A 23,255-nucleotide genomic window follows, 5' to 3' on the forward strand; every position below is an offset into this window, starting at 1 on the left:
ATGAACATCAGGAGCCAGAGATCACTTAGGTGCATTTTAGAGGCTGCATATTACATAATGATCAATAACTGATTGATGGATAGACAGGCAGTCTGATCAATGTTGTGCCACAGTATAGTTTGTTTAATGACTACCCTCTCTTAAGAAGAACCCTGAAAAATTTTGAGACTATTTGGAAAAGATTGACCAGGATGGGGAGAGATCTAAACATTTTTTCTTTGTATATATATAAAAATTAAAGACTCTGCCAACTTTTACCTAAAAAAGAAAATTTTAAGAAGACATAGTAATGATTGTGAAGTATTTGAAAGAGTGAACTGTGGGAAAAGACTTAGGTATTCTTTTTAACTCCAGATAGCTGTCCTAGTACGAGAGGACAGCAATTATAGGAAAATGGTGTTACAGGAGAACAATTGTGCTTCAGTATGAGAAATTTCTAATAAATTGTATATTTGCTCTTCAGTGTCATTTACATTAAACTTTGAATGCTTTCTGGCAAGTACTGCTACTTATGGTCAATAACATTCATCACACTTTTATCCTTAGCATATGTGTTTAGTGAGTTTTTGACATTGAGCCATATGACACTTCTGGAGATGAGGACTTTATAGGAATTCTAGCTACACATAATAAAAAATAATTTAATCTGAAGGTCTTAAATATTTCCCTATCCTTTTTGGAAGAGGTTATACTACTCAAAAGAAAATATAAATAAATGCATGTTGAATTTTTAAAATAAATATGCACTTGTTTATTTTGGATTCACACGTGGATATGTAATTTGTCTTTTTTTTTTTTTAAAGATTATTTATTTATTTATTTGACAGAGAGCGAGCGAGAGAGAGATCACAAGTAGGCAGAGAGGCAGGCAGAGGGGGAGGGCGAAGCAGGCTCCCTCCTGAGCAGAAAGCCTGATGCAGGGCTCGATCCCAGCACCCTGAGATCAGGACCTGAGCCGAAGGCAGAGGCTTAACCCACTAAGCTACCGAGGCAACCCTGGATATGTAATTTTTAAATATGAAAGTTTTTTTCTAAATTTTTTTTACCTAAAATCATTGGTTTTCCATTTGAAGATTTCCATTTGAAGTACATTAAATCTTGAAATGTTTTTGCTTCATTCACATCGTTTTAATAAGAGGGTTTGTTGCCCTTACAGCACAAGGGGAAATTGAGAGTTTCACTTTTTATCAGAGTCTTGATTTTGTGGTTGTGCATAATGGAGTGTCATTTGTAATGAAGGGCAGTGAGGGCACCACCATGTTCATGGAAATTCTCAGTCCTTACAGATTTTGTGTTTACATTACTCCCTTGTGGTTAGACAAGAGGAATGGGACCATGAGTGTTACAACTTTTAAATTATTTAAATTATTTTAAATTATAACTACTTGTGATAGAAGATTAGATAAAAGATTAAAAACAGTGGAAATTTCAAAAAAATGTTTTAAAGGGGACTTGGGCTTAATGAGACATTTTCTGGGGCCAATATATACAGATTAGCATTCAAAAATTTTTCCTTTAAATATTTGTATGCATAACTATTTAAGCCTGAAGTTAACTTTCAAATCAAGAAATTTCTGTTCTTGAGAAGGTATAGCATTTTTAGAAATATTTAAGTTTACACCTATTATATATCATATAATCCTTGAAGTGGCATGAGTTAGGCAATTTTTTTAAAGAATTTTTTCAAAGAATTTTTAAAGAATTCCAAATATTTTTGTTCTATATTAAAATAGAGTTGTAGAACAAAGTTCTTATGATTAAGATTAGGTTATATATAAAATTCATTTCAAAGAATAGTCAAAATAGTTTTGGAAAAGATATACAGAGTTCGAAAATTCACACCACCTAGTTTCAAGAATGATTACATATTAATCAAGGCAGTGTGGTATTCACACAAGGATAAATACATCAGTGGGAGAGATTGGAAAAGTCCCAAAATTCAGCCCACAAGTATCTAGTCAACTGATTTTCAACAAATATGCTAAAGTAAATTCAATGGCACTAATGAATAGTCTTTTCAATAAATGGTGTGGAAACAACTAGTTATCCATGTGGAAAATGATGAAGCTCCACCCTTACCAAACATTGTGCATGAAAATTAATTTGAAAGATACAGATCTAATACAAATTCAAAACATTAACACTTCAGTAGGAAAATAGGAGAAATCTTAAAAATCTTACATGAGGCAAAGATTTCTTAGATAGGAAAAAAAAAGACACAAATCTTTTAAAAAGTTATCAATTGAACTTCCTTGAAGTTCAATTTATAAGACACAATTAAGAAAATTAAGAGGTTGGGGTGCGTGGCATGATCCCAGGGTCCTGGGATCGAGCCCTGCATAGGGCTCCTTGCTCCCTGCTCAGAGAGCCTGCTTCTCCCTCTGCCGGCCACTCTCCCTGCTTTCGGTCTCTCTTTCTCTTTGCCAAAAAAAAAAATAAAATAAAATATTTTAAAAAAATTTTAAGGGGCCCCTGGGTGGCTCTGTGGGTTAAGCCTCTGCCTTCAACTCAGGTCATGATCTCAGGGTCCTGGGATCGAGCCCCGCATTGGGCTCTCTGCTCAGCAGGGAGCCTGCTTCCCCCCCCCATCCCCCCCACCTGCTGCTCTGCCTACTTGTTATCTCTCTCTGTGTCAAATAAATAAATAAAATCTTAAAAAAAATTTTTAAAAAGGAAAAAAGAGAAAAGAGGTTAAATCACAGACTGGGAGGGGATAATAAATCAAACAGATACACAGGCATTATTTGTATGTATGTATGTATCTATGTGTGTTTATTACATACAGTATACATAGATAAAGATATGCATCCAGAATGTAGAAAGAACTATTACAGCACAATAATAAAAAGCTGGATAACCCAGATTTTTTTAAATTGGCAAAAGATTTGAAAAAATATTTCACTGAAAAAGATATAAGAATGCTCAGTAAGTGCATGAAAAGATACTTAAATGTCATTGGTCATCAAAGCATTGGAATTAAAACCATTATAAAGGTACAATTAGATATTCAGAGGAATAGCTAGAATTCTAAAAGACAGTACCAAGTGTTGGTTAGAATGTAAAGCAACTGTAACTTTCCTGCCTTACTAGCAGGACTATAAAATGGTATGACCACTTTGAAAAATAATTTGGCAATTTCTTTAAAATTTGAAGATACTGTAGACTATCAATTCCACTATTAGTTATTTGTGTAAGAGAAATGAAATTTATGCCCCCCTAACGACTTGCACACAAATGTAACTTTGCTCATAATAACCAAAATCCAGCCTAAATATCCACCAATAGAAGAATAGATAAGCAAATGTAGTACATTTTGGTACTGGTACATCTTGTACATCTGGTACAATGAAATACTATTCAGTAATAAAACAGAATGAATTACTGATACTTGCATCAGCATGGATAAGTCTCTAAAACATGGTGAGCCAAAGAAGTCAGACACTCTATGATTCTGAAACTCTAGAAAAAACAAATCTAATATGGGCCCAAGGTGAGGATGATTTCCTAGAAAGGGAAATGGTATATTTTAGGTTGATGGAAATGTGTATTTTTATTGATGTGGTGATTACAGGTTATGTGTGTGAAACTTATCAAACTGTGCATTTAATACTGATCATAATAATTTATTATGTGTAAATTATACCTGAATAAGGATGAAAATTATATAATTTATAAACTCTACTTATACTTGATTCCCAAAGGAAAATAACTCAAATGGTTAATGAGCACCCAAAAGCGTAACTTCAAAGTCCTATTTGGAACTATATAAAAATACTGCTATAAAGACAATTAATTTCTTGCATCTAAGCATAAAAATTTTGACTTGTAGTGTATTTTTACAGAGAATGGTGGTGTATTTCATTTAAACTTATGATCCAATACAGCAACATACTATAATCCAAGAACAACATCAGTTAACTATAGAAACATGATTAAACAAAGAGTCACAACCAAAATAATGAAATTAAATGATATGTAGAAACTAAATCATGTGTACTACTCATATATTTTTAGAAAAATAGAACCATATATTAGTATGAAAAGATGTTAAGAGAATAGTAATTTGTTAAGCAAGACACAGTATTGATGAAGTTGTATCCTAAGTGATTGCAGCTTGCAACAGTGAATGACTTCCTTGCTTTTATTTTATACTTTTTCTTACAGTAATTGATTTGAACAGATATTTCCCTTTGTCCCTTTATTTCTTGAAACCACACTTTTCCTCATAGCATCTCTTTCTCCGAAACTATGACCTCTTTTTATTTTAGTTTTTCTTTTCTTTTTTTTTTAGGGTGTTTTTTTGTTTTTGTTTTTGTTTAGTTTTTCTTCTAAACAAAACCCAAAACCTGTATTTGTTTCCCCTTCTTATTTCCAGAGTTATAGTAACTTAGCAGAAGTTAATGCCTCTTTATTTACTCACCTAAGGCATTCTATTCCTCAGAATGTTTTTGAAGCAGTTTTCGCATTGTAAAAAGATCAGTATTAGGGAAATGATTCTCAAGTACAGCTGTACAAGAAGTTAAGAGTTTGCTTCCACTTTGTAGAGTATCAAAAATTTGTGAAGTACTGTAGAATGGATTACATCTCTTTTGTCTTCTCCCAAAGTAATTTTTTTTTTCCTTTTTAGAGAGAGCAGCATGCAAGTAGGGGGTTGGGGGTGGCAGAAGGAAAAGAAGAGAGAATCTTGAGCTGGTTCCACACCCAGCACCCACTGGAGGCAGGGCTAGTCTCAAGACCCTGAGATCATGACCTGAGTGAAAATCAGGAGTCAGATGCTTAACGGACTGAGCCACCCAGACACACCATTTTTTAATTGTCCCTTACTTTTCCCCTTTCTTTTCCTTTAGGGTACGTCTGCAGTCACCTGTTCAGTTGACAGCTAACCTCCTCTTCCATTCAGGCATACCATTTATAGTATATATGTGATACTCTCTTCTTGAGGCTTGACGGACCTTGATGAACTATCAAGCTCAGTTACTTTTTTTTTTTTTTTTAAGCTGGAGAATCCAACCATATTGGTCTCTTTTCACCTTCCTACAGATTTGTTATTGGGCGAGAAAAGCCAGGACAAGTTAGTGAGGTTGCCCAGTTGATAAGCCAGACGCTGGAACAAGAAAGGCGCCAGAGAGAGCTGTTGGAGCAGCACTACGCCCAGTACGACGCCGACGACGATGAGGTAGGTGGCGCTCACAAGGTCCTTCCTGCCTTTCTCCCCACTATGTTCCTCCTTTACAAAACTCTCTTTACCACGGAAAAGTAGGATTGGTTCTTTCCAGTTTCTCAGGGAGAATGTGTCTACATTCAAACTCACAGAAAAGAAATATTACTTACATCTGTTATTAACTTATGAATCAAGTAATGGTATCCTGTTTACAGCATGAAGGCTTTGAGATCAAATAAGTCATGTTTTACTGCACTATTAAAAGAAATTCACTGAAACAAAAAAAGAGTAAAAACACTAACACATGAATAGTAACTGTCTTTATTGTTGGAATTTGGTGATTTTCTCTCTCTGCTTTGTATTTTTTCCATTTCTCCCCCAATTTTCTACAGTAAGTTTGTAACACTTTTTGGGAAAAAAAAAAAACACAAAACATTTTGATCGAAAAAACGCACACGTACGTACACAAACACACACAGAAAAGTGCTAAAAACTGCTGGGTGTTTTCAGGTTTCTTTTTTCCAGGAAGAGAAAATCCTTTGGATCTGCTCGCTGTGATTTGTGCTAACATAACGCAGAACAAAGCATTTCCACCGCACATATCCCATAGAGCAGATACATATTGGAATAATTTTGCGTCCTGCTTTCTGTAGAAGATCAAGTAAATGAATAGAAGCTAACCCCCAAGTGAAAATGGCTCTCCGGAATCCTTGTGTGTTGTAATGTAATACAGATGCTGGTCTATTTCTAATGTAAATGCCAAATGTGCATTGATATAATGGGACAACATGCTTTATTATAAACATGTTTAAACATGTATGTGTTTCATATTTGCATGTCAAAAGACCCATCAATAATTTAATCTGAGTATTTCATACTCCATAAACATAGTAAATATTCAGGTAAAACATATTATTTATACCACCTGATATAAGGACAGTGCAGCTTTATATGTTCAACCTCTACTCATCTGAATATATTCTTTTTCCAGAGCCATTTGTTGGTCTCTAGCCAGGACGTAGTGAAGATTAATAAATAGACATTGGAATATTTTCATGTGTTTTTAGTCTGGAACGTTTTAACCCAAGTATATCTTAACTTTTTATGTGTTAGTAGTTCAGTGTAATTTATTCTCCATTCATTATAGTAGACAACTAAAAATGGTCTATCAGCTAAGTTTTGATTGGAGAATAAACATTACAAAGTCTTCATGTGATTAAATTCGTCTCTTAGAATTCTGTTTAGTTGATTTAAGTTTTTACTTGCAGAGTCCATCTGAAATGGCAAGTATTCTTTTTACTATACTGAGATAAAATGTACAAAAATGTTGCCTTGGTTTAGAAATTAAAAACGATTTCCTCCAATATTTAAATTTTCATCTTAGCCTTCAGTTTCTCTTTGCTAGTGTTTTGTATTTTATCAGAGACACTGATTTGCTTGGGAGGCCAGCCTATTTTTAGGATTGTAGAATCATTCTCTGCAGGTTTGGTTTTTACCTGCTGGCTCTGCTAGAAAGAATTTGGGTGTGAAATTCGGGGGGAGTTTGGGTGACATCAAGTGGAAGAAGGTGAGGGGGCCAGGCTTTGCAGTCTGTGGGCCTCCATGTCTTTGGCTTTGAGATTGGGCTAAATTTCTGTACTCTTTCTAGCTTTTAATGTTCTGTGAGTGTGTGAACTAAAACATCAAGTCTCAAAAGGCAAGAGGGAAAATAAGATTGTTCTTTAAAGCTCTCCCGGTGAAAATTTTAGATCGCCTACTCCGTACTCCATGCTGCTTCCAGTTATGTTGAGGAATTGATCACATTCAGTCCCAGAGGTTTCAACTCAAGCCCCTAAAGCTTTTTGTTTGTTTGATGTAATGTTTTCTCTAATTTAGTAATTTGAGTCAATGCAAAATGAATATTTGTTACTCAACTTTTATACTTAGGAGCACATCATATGCAGTTTTGTTTGTTTGTTTGCCTGGTTTTTATGAGGAAAGCAAAGTTGGTTGTCACCTGAGCAGGTATTTTCAGGACTAAGAAAGGTAAATAAATATCCAGTGCCTGGCGCTTGGCAAGATGCAATTCCCTACATGATTTCATGTAGTCTTTACAGCACACAGAAGAGATGTTTTTTTTCTAGAAATGAAGCAAATGAGGCTTTTTCTAGTCATGTAGCTATAGTTGGCAGATTTTTTTTTTAAAGATTTTATTTATTTGACAGAGATCACAAGTAGGCAGAGAGGCAGGCAGAGAGAAGAATTTGACAGACAGAGATCACAAGTAGGCAGAGAGGCAGGCAGAGAGAAGAAGGGAAGTAGGCTCCCCATAGAGCAGAGAGCCCGATGCAGGGCTTGATCCCAGGACCCTGGGATCACGACCAGAGCCGAAGGCAGAGGCTTTAACCCACTGAGCCACCCAAGCGCCCCCAGTTGGCAGATTTTTGATGGGAATAGGGTCTTCCTGTCTCTAAAGTCGGGACTCTACAACATATTGCTGTTTTTGAATGGGGTAGACTAATGGGTCTGTCTTTGTTCGGGCACCTACAGAATAACTGGGTGACAAGAGATGTTGGAAAGAGGATTCCTGTGTTGGGTGATAGAGTTTCATGTAATACTTAGGTTCTGTGATTCTTTATTCTGTATTTCTAATAATAGGGGAATTAAATACTTGGAGAATTATTTTATTCTTGGCAAATAATCTGTAAGTATCCTATGAAGATAGGGTTTAAAGGGAAGAATAATTGAGTGTATGATTTTTTTTAAAATTCGAGTTTAGCTTTAGGTTAAACTTTTTCTTCTATTTTCCGTTGTGGAAATAGAAATCATATGTTTGCTACTATGTTATTCCAAGTAACCTTCACTTTACTGAAAAGGTCAAGGAGACTTTATGTTTCTCTCTCATGCTCCCCTCTGACTTGTATTTCTCTCCTTTTCTTGTGTGTTGCCAAAACATGCTCAATTAAAACCAACTGTTAATATTCTGTGCATAGGAGAGATGAAAGCTGTACAAATAATGAAAATTCACTCTTGTATAAACACTTTATTTAAATTCACTTTTTACTAATACTACCAAATATTGTTAAATCAATTTGAGTTCTCTGTCCCTATTTTTTATCTATTCTCTTTCTCTCTGTTAATGAAAAGTAAAATGTCCAAGAGACATAACAGAGGTGAGAAGAACCAATACCATTGGTTATGCAATGGGTAAATGATCCTGAGTTAATTTTATATGTAATTGAACAATGTATTGATTTACGTATATTTGTTAATCCTGAATTGTGTAATCAATCACTTGGCTTCTCACTTTTCTTATCATCTATGGAATCATCTTGTGATTTCAAAGTTAGAATCATTTTTATTTCACAATATCCCCTGTGACATTCCCTGGGCCAACTAGGAAAAAACCTCTAATTAAATGCAGAACAACTAAGTTCATCCAGCTAATTTCCAGAGCCAGCGCTTAGATCAGCATAGTCTACTGAGGGATAGATAGCTTCTGGTTTTGGTCAAATCATCCAAGGTTGATTCTAACTTGGAACGTCCCATTGATAGAAGGGAGCTGCTTGCTCGAACTGCCTATAGGGAAAACATTGCAATGTGAGAAATATGTCCAAAAATTGTGAAAGTACAGTAGTTCTCTATCAAAACCATATTCAGGAATAAGAATACCTTATCATGCATTGTGTGTGCTTAAATGTAGCTGTTTTGATGATTTAGGATGTTATAAGTTGTACTCCAAGAGAATTTACAATATATAGATAATCCCCAAACTCTATTTAAATTTCTACACTTTGTTTTTTTTTACCCTCAAATATTTAAATTAGAGGAGTTTACAGTAACCAAATCAGTTTTAATTTACATTTCTGTTTCTGTTTACTCTCCATTAAATATTATGACTTTAAAAAAAAAAAAAGTTAAAAGGGCTTTGCCCAAAGGCTGAAGAATAAGGGGAAGGATCCTGTCAGGAAGAGAAAGATTAAATCTGAGCAATTGAAACATTTAAGATGTAGATCAGAATGTATCTGTAATTAGCAATTGCATTTCTGGATAATAGAATTATTGTTCATTTCTTTTTCTTTCTTTCTCTTTTTAAACAATCTGGAAGGTAACGATGGAGGATTTCAATAAGCCCCTCACACAGTCAACACTATCCCACGAAATTCTGGGGGTATGGTAAATTTTTCAACTAGATTTTAATTTTCAATAACAAATTTAATCTCCTGTCATACTCCACAATTACCAATGTTTAGCCTTTTAGTGATGGGATGTTGTAATTCTGGTATATGTTTTGTGTAGCATGGGTCATGTATGTAAGTTGTGGGTTTATGTTTCTATCAAAGATCATTATGCAGCGTGAAATACAGTCTGCTCATACTAGAAATGATGTATGAGCTGGTGCTGTAGCACTTTTTTGAATTAGAAAATGCATATAGTCGTTCACATTAAAATAAACTTTTATATGCACTTTGAAATTATAGGATTATTTTGGTTTGCTTCTTTAAATATGCTTTTAAAATATGGTAATTATTACATTTTAAAGTCTTAGATTATAGATGGTATTTCAAAGTCTCTTCGGGCAGTAGTTTATAACAAGGTTAATCATCACTCTAGAAACTGAGGCCCCTTCTCTTAAAACATAATTTAAGCTCACTTTCATAATTTTTTTCATTACTGCAAATTAATATAATTATAACTGTATCATGAGAACATTAGCTTTTAGAATCTTTTAAGATATTAAATACAATTTAGAGCAGCTACCTACATGGATATGCATTTTTTATTGCTTGTGTTAACATGTAATGATTAGAGTCAGAAGTACAATGGAGCTATGGTTTGCATAAGTGTTAAATGGTTCATAAGAATATAATTTTTAGGTGAAAAGCATTAAAGGGATAACATTGAATTTGACTCATGCTGTTTGCTGTTCCTTGTTGGAAGCAGCTTGTGTTGTGTGAACAAGAGATTGCAATTATTATGGATGGCCTTTTAATAACGTGAATTGACTTTATACTGTTCATAATGTTGAGAAACTAAGAGTGGGAGGCATTCTCCCAGTTCTCAAACGTGTGTGTTCTAGCTGGACTGGAACATCAGTGTATTTTCCACCCTTTATCCTTGGGCTGCTCTCTTTAATGGGGAAAAGCCTTCTTTAATTTGTGTTGTCAACCATTTTAGAGCACTGTGGCTGAATTGCAAGGAGTGTCTGGCAACAGCAATAACAATAACAACTATTTCCTTAAGGTTTGTTTGTTTGTTTGTTTGTTTTAGTGGAAAATAATGCTTATATGCACCTTTCTGCTTCATGTGTGAAATTAAATATTCCGTGTTTCTTATTAACTGGCACTGTGCTCAAAGAACTTCTCTAGAGCTGTGTGTTCTATGTGTTGAATAATAGTTGGAAAAATTATCATTTGAAAATAGTATTTAATTCTGAGATATGGATGCAGGTTCTGCAAGTTGTACTCACTTCCTAATGTTTAACCCTGGATGTTGTTAACCCTTAACACTTTAAATATTTTGTGATTCATATTAAAGGGGAAGAAAAAGATACCCAACAATAAGGCTGTACGTGTATACAATACAGTGTATATGTTGTTTTTAAACCCAGTGAGTTTTTTTTAGAAAAGTATCTGTTGATACAAAGTTCTTCATTTTTCAAAAAACTAAGCACACATATATTTAAATTATAATGCTACTTATTTATGTGATTTATATGGTAGACATAGCGAAAGGTCTTAAAAAAACTATAACACTTCAAATAATAGAATAATTCTCACTATCTTTAGCTGTCAGTAACAGAAATAGAGGAGCTTAAAAATGGAAATCAAGCTTAAAATGGAGATTCAGTTATGGTGATGGAAGGAGCCTGAAGAATAGGAGAAATATAAAACCTTTTTAAACAACTTTATAGACTCCAATTTGACTGGATCTTTAAAATCATTAAATTTAATTACATCCTTTAGTTTATGATCCCAAAATCTATAGTACTGGTCATTGTCATTGAAACCCAGAATCAAGATGTTTGGAAAACATTTAGTTGAAGACTGTGTGTTCATGCTTGATCTAGCCTAGGCATTGTACATGTACACAGACATACACACAGACACACGCATGCACGCACTATCACCTCGTGGTAGACATCATCCCATACTTGAAGAACCCTCTGTAGAAATATTCTTTGTATGTGAAAACAACATTATTTATGATATTGAGCACAGACAGGAAGATGGATAGTGTCAAGGGAAGATAGAGATTAGAATAGAAACCAAGGAGGGCACCTACTGCATGGAGCACTGGTTGTGGTGCATAAACAATGAATCTTGGAACATTGAAAAAATAAAATAAAAAATTTAAAAAAAGGAAAAAAAAGACACCGTTGCCTAGATAATGTCATCTTTTTGTAGCTCATTTTCTTTATATTGTTTATCGTAATGCAAGTGATTTGAATATGTTTTCATGTTATTTTCTTTCCAACTACCACATTGTGATGATATTTATTCATGAGTGAGATATAAAATACTAAATAAACTCCCATCAAAGTCTGCTATGCCATTAAATTCCTCTGAGGGTATGGACTTTGTACATCCTAGAAATCATGCTAGAACAATTTTATATTACAGTAATGGATCACGGAGTTTGAAGTGTTTGAGAGATGTCACAGAAATAAACACAAATGTCAGCATTTTTCCAACTTTAAGAACATTTATAAGTTTAATATAATTTTTTACCAAAAAGTTATAAAATGCAGAAAGGCACTGTGGGAGATGGATCTCATCAACCTTACTTTCCAGTGGGCCAGAAGGATTCTGTGGTGTCCCCATGCCTTTGCTCCTTTGGTCTTCTATTCCTGGAGTACCATTCCCTAAACCCATTCTTGGTCGACCTTGTGTGCCTTCAAATCCTGTTCACTTTTTGGGTTCAATTTAGTTTTCGCATGTCTTTTCTACAAAGCCTTCTTAGACTTTCTCAGCTGAGCTGGGGACTCTTTTCTGTATGAGTCAACAACGGTACTGTGTGTGGCTCTCTCTATCATCATTTACCCATAAATATCCCCCACTAGCTTGTAATCTCTTCAATGACAGGTTTCAATAGCTAGTTGATTTTTAATACACACTACCATGAGCACAGCACTGGGCAGACAAGAGGAAGCCACGAAATTGAATTGAATTGAAGCACTCAAAGGATGCTAAGATGAAAACTGGAGAGTAGAGTTAAATGAGGATAAAATTTAGTTAGAAACATAATCTGAGATAGTGAGGGAAGAGTGACACAGAGTACATGGGTAAAAGAAATGTCAGACCTGGCAAGACTAGAGATGGGAGATAGGGACTGAGGAATAATCTGAACTTGTCCTTTGGCACTTTGGGATTTCACTCCTTTCTTTGGATTTTTGCTTCCATATCTTAATTGTTTTTGAGAAAATGTGAATTTGCAAGAAGACCCTATCTCTATCACACTGCGCCAAAATTGTTGGCATGTAAAACCAGAAAAAAATGAAAATACATATTTCATTCCTTGAAAACCTTTGGATCTTAGAAATAGTAATTTGGTGACTCACATTGGCACGACCTCTTTTTAACCATAACTGAATAAACATACAATAGAACCAGTGTTGTTGAAATGGCCTAAGTACCGTCAAGATCAATATTACATAGAGAGCCATCTTCTGCCCAGTAGTCATCATAGAAATACATTTTCATGAGCAATAAGGACTAAATGGTGACCTGACCAAAGACCCCAGTGTTCTAAAGCAGCCTTATTATGGAGGCTTAGCAGGTTTGATAAGGATTCCATTTATTTTAAACTGATATTGATGCTAGTAAGGGTAGTGGTAAAAACTGTTAATGGATTTCTGGAATTCCAGTCCTTAAAGGGGCCTTAAAAAAATCATTTTATTGACATAAAATTGATATGGAGTAAAATGTGTAGATCTTAAGTGGATAACTTCATTGTTTTATCATTATATAATCCATTTTCAGACAATAAAGTTAACATTAATGAGGGATAACATATATAATAAAATGCACCAATTTTAAATGTATTCATGTGGGTCGACGGTTTCATGAATACGTTCATGAACAGTCAAGATACTGAACATTTTCATTACCTAACATAGTTTCCTTACAGAACTTTGCAGTTAACTCTCAGCCTAAATCAAACTATTGAATCTATTTTCTGACACTGTAGATTAATTTTGTCAATTCTAGAATGTCATTTGAATGGAACCATAAAGTACACACTTCTTATTGTCTGCCTTCTTTCACTTTCATAATGTTACATTTATCCTAAGTATCCTGTATATTATGATGAGACTGTAATTCGTATTTCTTTGAGTTGCAGTAGACAAAGTCAGGGCCCAACCAAAGTGGGATGTCTAGTTGGAGAACTCCGTCATAAAGCTGGAGTCTCATGGGCTACAATACTCTGGAAGATGAAAATAAATCTAATCTTCCACTCCAAGTCTGCATGAGAAATTGCCAATGTCAAACCTTGTCTCTGGGTGGAAGGGAAGAAAAATTTTTTTCTTAGACATTCTGATCACAGCAGCCTGAACTTATGCTACCTTTCAGGAGAAAAAAAAAAAAGCATGTTCTTTCTTGAGCCATTCTTTTTTTTTTTTTTTTTTTTTTTTTTTAAGATTTATTTATTTGAGAGAGAAAGTAGGAGTACGAGAGGGAGGAGAGAGAAACAACCAAGGGCTGGATGCTTAACTTACTACACCACCCAGTACCCAAAGCCATTCATCTTCAATCAAAGCTTAAAAGTCAAAGTTTCAACAATTTCAAAGTACAAAACTCACAGGGAAGAACAAAAGGAGAGGGCCGAGAGAAAGTGAGAAGGCAGGGGAGAAAAAAGGAAGAAAGGAAAGTAAGAGAAGTTCCCAGTTATTTTATCAATAATACTGAACTGGAACAAATATCTCCAGTTGTATATAACTTATTCCAGAAGACAAAAATGGAAGAAGTGCAACTCTGATACCAGGAATGCAGTAAAATCTTGAGAATGTGAGATGTATTGGGTTATGAGGTATAACGTTGGTCCAAAACCAAATATTGATGACAAGATTTAATAGGTCCATCCTATTCATAAAAACAAAGCCCCCCCCCCCAAAACTAAATAAATAAAATATTGGCAAATCTTATCCAAGAGCATATAAAAGAGGTATTATGGTGAAATTGAGTTTAGCCAATAATGCAAGTATTAATATTTGAAAATCAGTCACTACTTGAATTTGACATCATACTGGAAGGCAAGAAGAGGAAGTAAAATAAGTTGGAAAGGAAAAAATAAAATTGTTATTATTGCAGGTGATGTGGTTATCTGTTTGGAAAACCTCAGATATGCTTATGATCAATTATTAGAAATATTATAAAATTTTAGCAAATCTAGACACATAATTAATACAAAATATAGCATCTGTTTCAATTTGCTTGCAGAGAGAAAATATAACTATTTTCTAATTATTTCTAAGTAATTATTAATTACTTTAGTAAAAAGGTAAAACCTTGTCAAACAAAACCTAGGCAAGACCCTTATGGAAAAAAAGAAATTTTACTGAAATATATGAAAGAAAACTTATATGGAAGGGTAAGAAACCATTTTCATGGATCAGAAGACTCAATAGTTTAATTTGAGTCAATGCTAAGTGTATTTATACATTCAATGCTATTCCAGTAAAAATAATTCTAAAGAATTTAAAAATGGAAGTTGGTAAGCTATCGCTACAATCTGTAGGAAAGAACAGTGCACCAGAAATAACCATGACATATAGCATGCCTTAGAAAAGAGATATTTATTATTAAACTGTAGAAATTTAGTCTCTGGAGCAAAAGAAGGAACAAGTTGGCCAAGGAGCCCAGAAACACCCCTCACATATATGAAAATTGGATTAGTGACAGATAACACTCTAGGTGAGTTGAGAAACGTTAGGCTTTTCAGTGAAGGAGACGTGGTGAAATTGCAACCTCCATTTCAGTCTGTACCCAAAACTTCACTCCAGGTGGACTGACTACTCAGATGCAAAATATAAAACTATAACATTTAGAAGACATCATAGAAGAATATCTTTTTGACCTCAGTGTAAGAAGTGGTTTTGCTAACGTGAAACAGCTAAGAAAGCAAAACCATAAAAGAAAGGATTGAGAAAATTGGCTAACTAAAATTTAGAACTTCTGTGCGTCTGAAGAATACCTACATGAATGCAAAAAGGCAAACCAGAAGCGGAAGAAAGTATTTGAAAAATAAATAACTGAAAGAGAATTATATAAAAAGTACTTCTAGGCACCAACAAGAAAAGACTATAAAAAGGGCCATTGGCTTTAACACTCATGTCATAGAAGAAGAACCTTAATGGCCAATGAACATATGAAAAGGTGCCCAAACATATTAGCAATCAGGATGTGAACATTAAAAACCACAATGAAATACTATCTGGTATTTACTGAATTGATTTAAATTGGATATTTTAAGTTTTGGTGAGGATGTAGAGTGAAAGGAACTATTATTCTTTGTTAAAGGATATATTAATTGGCCCCTCCACTTTGAAAAACAATTTGACATTATCTAGTAAAGTTGTCTCAACAGTTATATTCTTTACCAAACAATTAGTAAAACTCTTATATACAAGAGCTGTAAGACATGCAGTATTTTTCTTCTAAAAGAAAAAAAATTGTACACAACTGATACCTCTATCAACAAAAGACTGGGTAAATACATATTAGTATATTCATACAGGGAATAATATGCAGAGTTCTTTCAATAATCCACCACAACTGGTAGAATCTAGGGATATACCATTTAAAATAAAAATGACACAGGAGCATACCAACAATATGATTCCACCGATAATGCGGTTTAAACCTGTTAAAAATAAACGATACATTGTTTGGCTCTACATAAACATGGTAAAACTAAAGAAAAACCAAGAATGATAAAATTCAGCAGAATTACTCTAAAGGGCATGCAACTGAAATAGAATGAAGAAAGCACACACAGAAAAATATTAGAATATAGTGATACTGCTCCTTTTCTTGAACTAAGTTGTTTATTGGTAGTGGTGATATCATTATTTATATACTGTCTATGTGTTTTACAAATATGCTTCCTGCCAATTCAGTATTTAATGAAAAGATTAAAATCTGCCATGTACAATTCTTATATTTAGCAATTACCTGGATATAAAATGACTATTACCTAGTTCCTGATCTCTAAGACTTAAAAATGTCTTTAAGACTCCGCGTCTCGGGGCACCTGGGTGGCTCAGTGGGTTAAGGCCTCTGCCTTCGGCTCAGGTCATGATCCCAGGGTCCTGGGATCAAGCCCCATGTCTGGCTCTCTGCTCAGCCGGGAGCCTGCTTCCTCCTCTCTCTCTGTCTGCCTCTCTGCCTACTTGTGATCTCTGTCTATCAAATGAATAAATAAAATCTTAAAAAAAAAAAAGACTCCGCATCTCAAGCTTGCCTCAATGTGACAATCTCATGGTACTTCTTTAAAATTACAGATTTCTAGAGTCCCGCATCGGGCTCTCTGCTCAGCAGGGAGCCTGCTTCCCCCCCCCTCTCTCTCTGCCTGCCTCTCCATCTACTTGTGATCTCTATCTGTCAAATAAATAAAATCTTTAAAATTACAGATTTCTCCACTCAGCCTCAGACCTACTGAAACAGAGTATGCATTGTGTCAGGCCTAGGACCTGGGGAGTTTGTGGGAAGAGGTTAGGTGCGATCAGATCTGGAGTAGTCCAGCCGGGAAAACTGACCTTTGAGTCCTGCTTGGTATTGCAGAGATTTTGTAAGAAAGAATTGCGGCCCCAACCCATCAGATAGCCATGAGGAAAGGAATAGAATTATCCAGGACGTTGTAAAATTGAGATCATATTTATCACTAATTCATAGATAATCCATAGAAATACCATCAACGATGTTTGTGTTCGTTTTACCTTTTCATTTACCAGAAATTTTATAACTGTGACTTCTGGTTCTCTCTGATCATCTGTTAGCATTTTTGCAATCATGTGAGTCAATTTGTATAGGTACACCCCGTATTTTCCAAGACTCAGTTAGTTGTAGAATTACAGAATTATTGAAATAATAATAACATGTGCCACTTTGGTCCCTGTAGTTGTTCTCTTCTGCAGATTAAAAATTCAGGGAAATACAAATCTCTTAGTCTCTTCCCACAGTTCTGTTGGCATCAGAATAAATGCTTCATTGTTTCCTTGGTAAGTAAAACGAAACTCAAGGAAGCCTGCCAATTTGAAATTGCAGTGTGACATTTGAATTACAGAGGTCTACTTTGCTCTGTTGACTGTTTAGTTCTGGATCTCAGTGGGAAAAATAAGGATCTTTAGTTCCCTCCTCATATAGAATACATTTATCAGGGACTTAAAGACAGTGGCATTTATGTCTTAGTGAGTAGGTAGCATTTGTTAAGAGGAATTGAATTAGGAATTTTGAGTCATGGAAAAATATGGTTTATACTCGCAAGAGGCTTGCTATTTTGTTTTGGAAACAATAAATATATATGGTAAAGAGCTTAAAGCACTTTGAAGGCAACCTGCCAAAAAGTCAAATAACCATAGTGTAAAAGAGTCATCAGAACTAAGGACATATAAAATAAAAGTACAAATTTAGATTTGTGGTTTTGATATTTATTTGCAAGAAGTTTTTGTTTTTGTTTGTTTGTTTTCTGTAATCTAGAATCAGGTCAATGTTGCATATATTCAAGAAAGAGACCAGTTTACCTGCAGGCAGAGTATGTGGAAAGGAATATTAGTGGGACAGTCTTTGAAAAGGTAATTTGAAAAATAATATAGGGATGTTAAAAATCAGCTGAACTTTGTAGACCTTTTTCCCCATTAAATAATAGCTGGGAAACAGTTCTCCACGAGGCTTTCATATTTCTGAGGCACAGACTGCCCTTTGTTCTGAACTATCAAATGTTTGTGTCATGCACAGTCTTGGAAGCTAGAGATAGTCTTTCCTTTTGGATCAAGGTTGGTGACATTGCCTGTTATAAAAGACTCAGGTTCTCTGAGCTCTGGCATCTTCTCCAGACAGGCCTGCTTGTGCAGGTATGATCTGGCCCTCTTCTCACCACTCTCTGGAAACTGGAGTTTGAGGAATCACCACAAAGATATGTTAGTCTCTATCAACTAGTCCAAAGACCCATTCTGGGTTAGAGGAATGTTCTGACCTTGTTCAGACTAGAGTCATAGAGGAACACACTGACAACCTAGCTCTTGGGAGGGAAGGGGTTTGCAGCTGCCACAGTCAGAAGCCTGGGAAAGCCTCAGAGCCTTAGTGAGTTCACTGTGGAGATAGTGGAGCAAGGCATATAATGCCAGTTTAAGGAGACATACCAACAGCTAGACTGCCTTTGACTCAACCCCTCCTGCACTTCATCATGCCAGCTGTAGTCAGTGAGACACTAAGAGGTCTCAAAGTTCTTTGTGTTGTGTCTTGACTGCTACAAAGGCTTATTGGCTCAGTCAGGGAGAATTCTTTGAGATAGACAATCTCTTTTGGGAAATTATTGATGAATATTTGGGTCCCAACTGACCTACAGTGCTGACGAAAGTAACCTGCTGGAGAATAAGAAAGTGTCCCTCAACGGTCTCGCTAAATTCTTACTGTTAGCCTTACCACCTTGGAAGATTTCCCTGTCCCTTATGTTCTAACCAAACTTAGGATTGGACTCCAGGCTGAGATGGCCTCCAGTGCAGTTCCTGCTGTGGGAGTGAAGGCGGGGCTGCTGGGCCAAAGACTCTCCAAAGCCAACTTGGTTGTGTCAGTAATGATGACACCTTATATAGTGCTTCAGGTGGGAGATGCTGGAAGTTTGGTTAAAACACAAATAACCACTGCACTACTCAAAACAAAATAAATGCACCTGTTAGTGGTTCAGAGCCACCCTCTGCTTCTATGCCCCTTGATGCCTCCTCTATCTACCCTGAACTCTGCTGCTGTAAGGAGGAAGGTGACTAGGGGTCAGGATGAGATCTCCTTTGTCCTTCAAAGAGACCAGATGCTATATGAACCCCTTAAATATGCTGGGGAACTTTGGGAGGAGAGGCACCCAAATTCATGGTTGTGTGGATACTGGCTCACAGATCACCGTCTTACCTGGTCCCATAGTGAGGAAGGATGCCCAAATTCAACTGATGTGGTTTGGGCAGTGTTCACAGTGGGAAGGGAAGCAAAATGGTCTTTTGGACGAAACCCTTTGGGCAGATGTAATGTAATACTGTTGTGACTTCCACTGCTCTATGTGTAATGGAATCGATGTGTTATACACCTGCCCTTCTCTGTCCCATTAGTGCCAGTGGAGATCCTCTCATTTAGGGATTGCCAATGTAGAACAGTAATAGTAGGACAAGAGAGAAAACACGTGTGCTGTTTTCTTCTAGGTGGGCCAGCAGAAACAATATAGAATCCCAGAAAAAGAAGGAGAAACCACAGCTTATTTAAACACATCATGGTTGATCTCAGTTACTACAAGCTGAACTCATTCTGTTGCTTGGACTTCATTTAATAATGGTCTTAATGATATGAAGTAGACTGACTGGATTTGATGCTAGCCACTGTGGTCACACTGATCAGTGTAGCTGAGGAAAAATCCTAATAATGGAAAAATTCACCAGAAGCCAAAATGATATAGAAACAAGGGTAGATATCAATTGGGAGATGATTCCTGTATGGGTCTCTGACTTCTCTGTGTGTCTGGTAAGCAGAGACACTCATGGCCTTTCTTTCAGATTACCTTTTTAATGATGTGTGTAGGGTGAACAGTGTTGGAAAATAGAGTGTCTCTCTTTAGGGCAGATGACAGACTTGCTTACTGCACATTATTAAAAAAATATATATGAGTTCCCTCAGTTCAGAATACTTTTTGGGGGGGGGTGTGGTTTATAGTTCATGTTTTTCAATCAATGCAATTATAATTAGACACAACTATTTTAAGAGACTTTCTTCAAAGAAAGAAAGAAAATAAAACTATCTTTTAAAAAATATTTGATATTTGAGTACTCACCAATAAATTCAATATAGTAGAACAGCTGGAAAGGGAAAGGATTTATACAGTTTGAGGTGGATAAGATTAGGATATTCCTAGAAAGTAAAATTTAAGAAATTGTGGTTGAAAATTACCTCAATAATTGAGTATTACAGATTATAGTACAATGTAACTGCTATTCTTCAGATCTCTTTCTTTTTCTTTTCTTTTAAGCATAGTCAACACACTGTGTTACATTAGTTTCAGGTGTACAGCGTAGTGATTTGACGATTTAATACATACTGCTGTGCTCACTGCAAGTGTCGCCACCATCTACCACCAGGCCAATGCTATTACAGTACCACTGACTCAATTCCTTATGCTGTTCCTTATGCTGTTATGTTATGGGAACATGATTTATTCATTCTGTAACTAGAAGCCTGTATTTCCTACTCCTGTTTACCGATCTTGCCCATCTCTCTACCTCTCTCCCCTCATGCAGTCATCAGTTTATTTGTATTTACGGGTCTGTTTCTGCCTGTTGTTTGTTCATTAGTTTTATTTCTTGGATTCCACATATAAGTGACATTATATGGTATTTGTCTTTCTCTGACTGATTTCACTTGGCATAATACTCTCTAGGTCCATTCATTTTCTCACAGATGGCAAGATTTCATTCTTTTTAATGAATGGGTAATATTCCATTGTGCATATATCCCTTTGAATTCATGTTTTCTTATTCTTCAGGTAAATACCTAGTAATAGAATTTCTATTTTTAATTTTTTGAGGCATCTCCATATCTAAGTTCTGCTTCACTTTTAGACCATGTTCTCCTGGCACTACCCTGCCTTTGAACTTTGTTTGGAAACTGTTTCTTATTTTTAGAATCAAGATGTTCAAAACCATCAAGTCTTGGTTCCCTTCTGTTTAATGGTCCTCTCAATTTCTCTCTTTGGTCACATTTTACCATAATAAGCAGCATGAAGAAATCCAGCAGCACCTTCAACCCTTGTTTGGAAATCTACTTAGTGAGATCACTCCATTCACTAGGGAGCTTTCCAGCTTTCTCCTTACAGAAGGTGATAATGTTGCTAAGCTTCCTGTTATTACGCAAGAACTACCCGCCCCCCACTCCGGATTTCCACTTACAGGGTGTTCAAGGCAATTCAGGCTTGCTCTAGCATACTCTTCAGAATCCTCCCAGCCTTCCTTCATTGCCTATTTCCAAAGCCACTTCCTTGTTTTTCTGGGTTTGCTATGGCAATACTGCCTTTCTATTACGGTATAGCAAATTACCACCACAACTTAACAACTTAAAATGAGAAATATTCCTACATTACAGTATCTGTGGGTCCATTTAACTGGATGCCTCTGACTCAAGATCTGTTCCATGGCTGTGAATAAGGTGTCAGCCAGAGCTGCAGTCATCTGAATGCTGTACGTGGGGAAGATCTGCTTCCAGGCTCACTTACAACTGTTGGCAGGACAGAAAGGAAGATCCACTCCCAAACTCCCTCATGTGACTTTTGGGATGCCTCAGGTCCTTGCTGGCTGTTGGCCAGAAACATCAGTTCCTCATGATGTAGGTGTCTCCACAAGGCCAAGTGCAATCTGGCAGATTGTTTCTCAAGGGCAAGAGGACAAAAGAGATGCAAGGCATAGTCTTCTTCTAAACTAATCTCAGAAGGGACATCCCATCACTTTTGTTGTATTCTGGCAGTTAGAAGTGAGTCATTAGGTCCAGCCCACATTCAATGGGGAATGGATTATAGAAGAGCATGATTAGCCAGAAAGAAGGATCATTAAGGGTTATTTTAGAGCCTGCCTACTGTGGTGGGAAATGGAGCTCCTGCTTTTCAGGACTATGCTTTTGGGTAGGGGGAAAAAAAAAACAACCCAAAGAAGGTATTAAAATACTGCAAAATCAAATGCCAACTTATAAACTGTCTACCACAATTGCTAGAAACTTTTAAGAAGGGAAAAGATGAGTTTGAGTTGTTACCAAAAAAATTTATAGGCAAATCTTCAATCTATCTAATCATATTTTAGGAGAGATAATTTGCCAGAGGTATTATCAATTATCTGAGGAGCTGAGTGCTTGACAAAAGGAACATGGAAGGCCATATCCGTAACCTAAATATAGACAATAGATGCTTCTTTTTTTTTTTTTTTTAAGATTTTATTTATTTATTTGACAGAGAGATCACAAGCAGGCAGAGAGAGAGGAGGAAGCAGGCTCCCCTAGAGAGCAGAGAGCCCGATGCGGGGCTCGATCCCAGGACTCTGAGATCATGACCCAAGCCGAAGGCAGCGGCTTAGCCCACTGAGCCACCCAGGCGCCCCAGATGCTTCTTGCTTTAGTAGCGAGATCGTAGAATGAAGTGAAAAATCAGAAAACATGCTGAGCAAAAGGATTGGCAAGAAAATTTTGAATGGCTTGAGAAATGAGAGGAGAAAGGAGTATCTGTCTTGGCCCAGGCATCATGGTGGATGTTTTACATACTTTATCTCTTTGAATCCTCTCAATGCGCTATGACATTGGTATCTTTGGGGTGATTTTATAGAAGAGAAGAGCACGGAAGATGCATGCTAAATGACTTGCCGGCGGCTCTCATGCAACTGTGAAATTGTTTTTTCTCTTTTGGGGCCCTGGTCTCTCCACCCCCAAAACCCATGCTTTGTTGTTGTTGTTGTTGTTGTCCGCATTGTTCTGGTGAAGCCAGGGGTAGTGAAAATTATCACAGTCATAAAGTCTCTGGCCTTTTAGCATATTCTAAGCACCGTGATTAATACTTTGAAGATACCACTACCGGAAATTCTTCCAACAACCTTATGAAGAAGATGCTGTTATTCCCATTATAAAGATGAGCAAAGAGACTGAGTGGCCTAACATTACAAAACTAGGACACAGAGAAGTCAACTGACAGAAGATGGAAAGAGAAATGGCTTTGCAGGGAAGGGGATGCTTTTGCTGAAAGCCATCTGGATGGCTGGCACAGATTTAGGAATTTTAAACATTAAAGTGTTAGTTTGAGGTCTTTCTCCTCCAAAGAAAAAGCAACTCTCTTCTATTCTCCAACAGAACAGAGTCTGAAAATATATATAACCAAATTCAAATCCAGT

At 36.1% G+C, this 23,255-nt stretch overlaps 1 protein-coding gene across 3 annotated transcripts in view; it reads left to right on the top strand.

Annotated features, from left to right (window-relative positions):
- Positions 1 to 23,255, top strand: part of LOC111147330 (protein phosphatase 1 regulatory subunit 9A) — a 299,050-nt gene that overhangs the window by 200,439 nt on the left and 75,356 nt on the right. For all 3 annotated transcript variants that reach the window (XM_022503322.1, XM_022503321.1, XM_022503323.1), the window contains exon 5: positions 5,041 to 5,176. In XM_022503322.1, coding sequence (XP_022359030.1) covers positions 5,041 to 5,176 — 136 coding nt within the window. The remainder of the gene's footprint in view (positions 1 to 5,040; positions 5,177 to 23,255) is intronic.

The sequence above is a fragment of the Enhydra lutris genome, unplaced genomic scaffold (assembly GCF_002288905.1).
Source record: "Enhydra lutris kenyoni isolate GAN:26980312 unplaced genomic scaffold, ASM228890v2 scaffoldscaffold16, whole genome shotgun sequence".
Classification (NCBI taxonomy): Eukaryota; Metazoa; Chordata; class Mammalia; order Carnivora; family Mustelidae; genus Enhydra; species Enhydra lutris.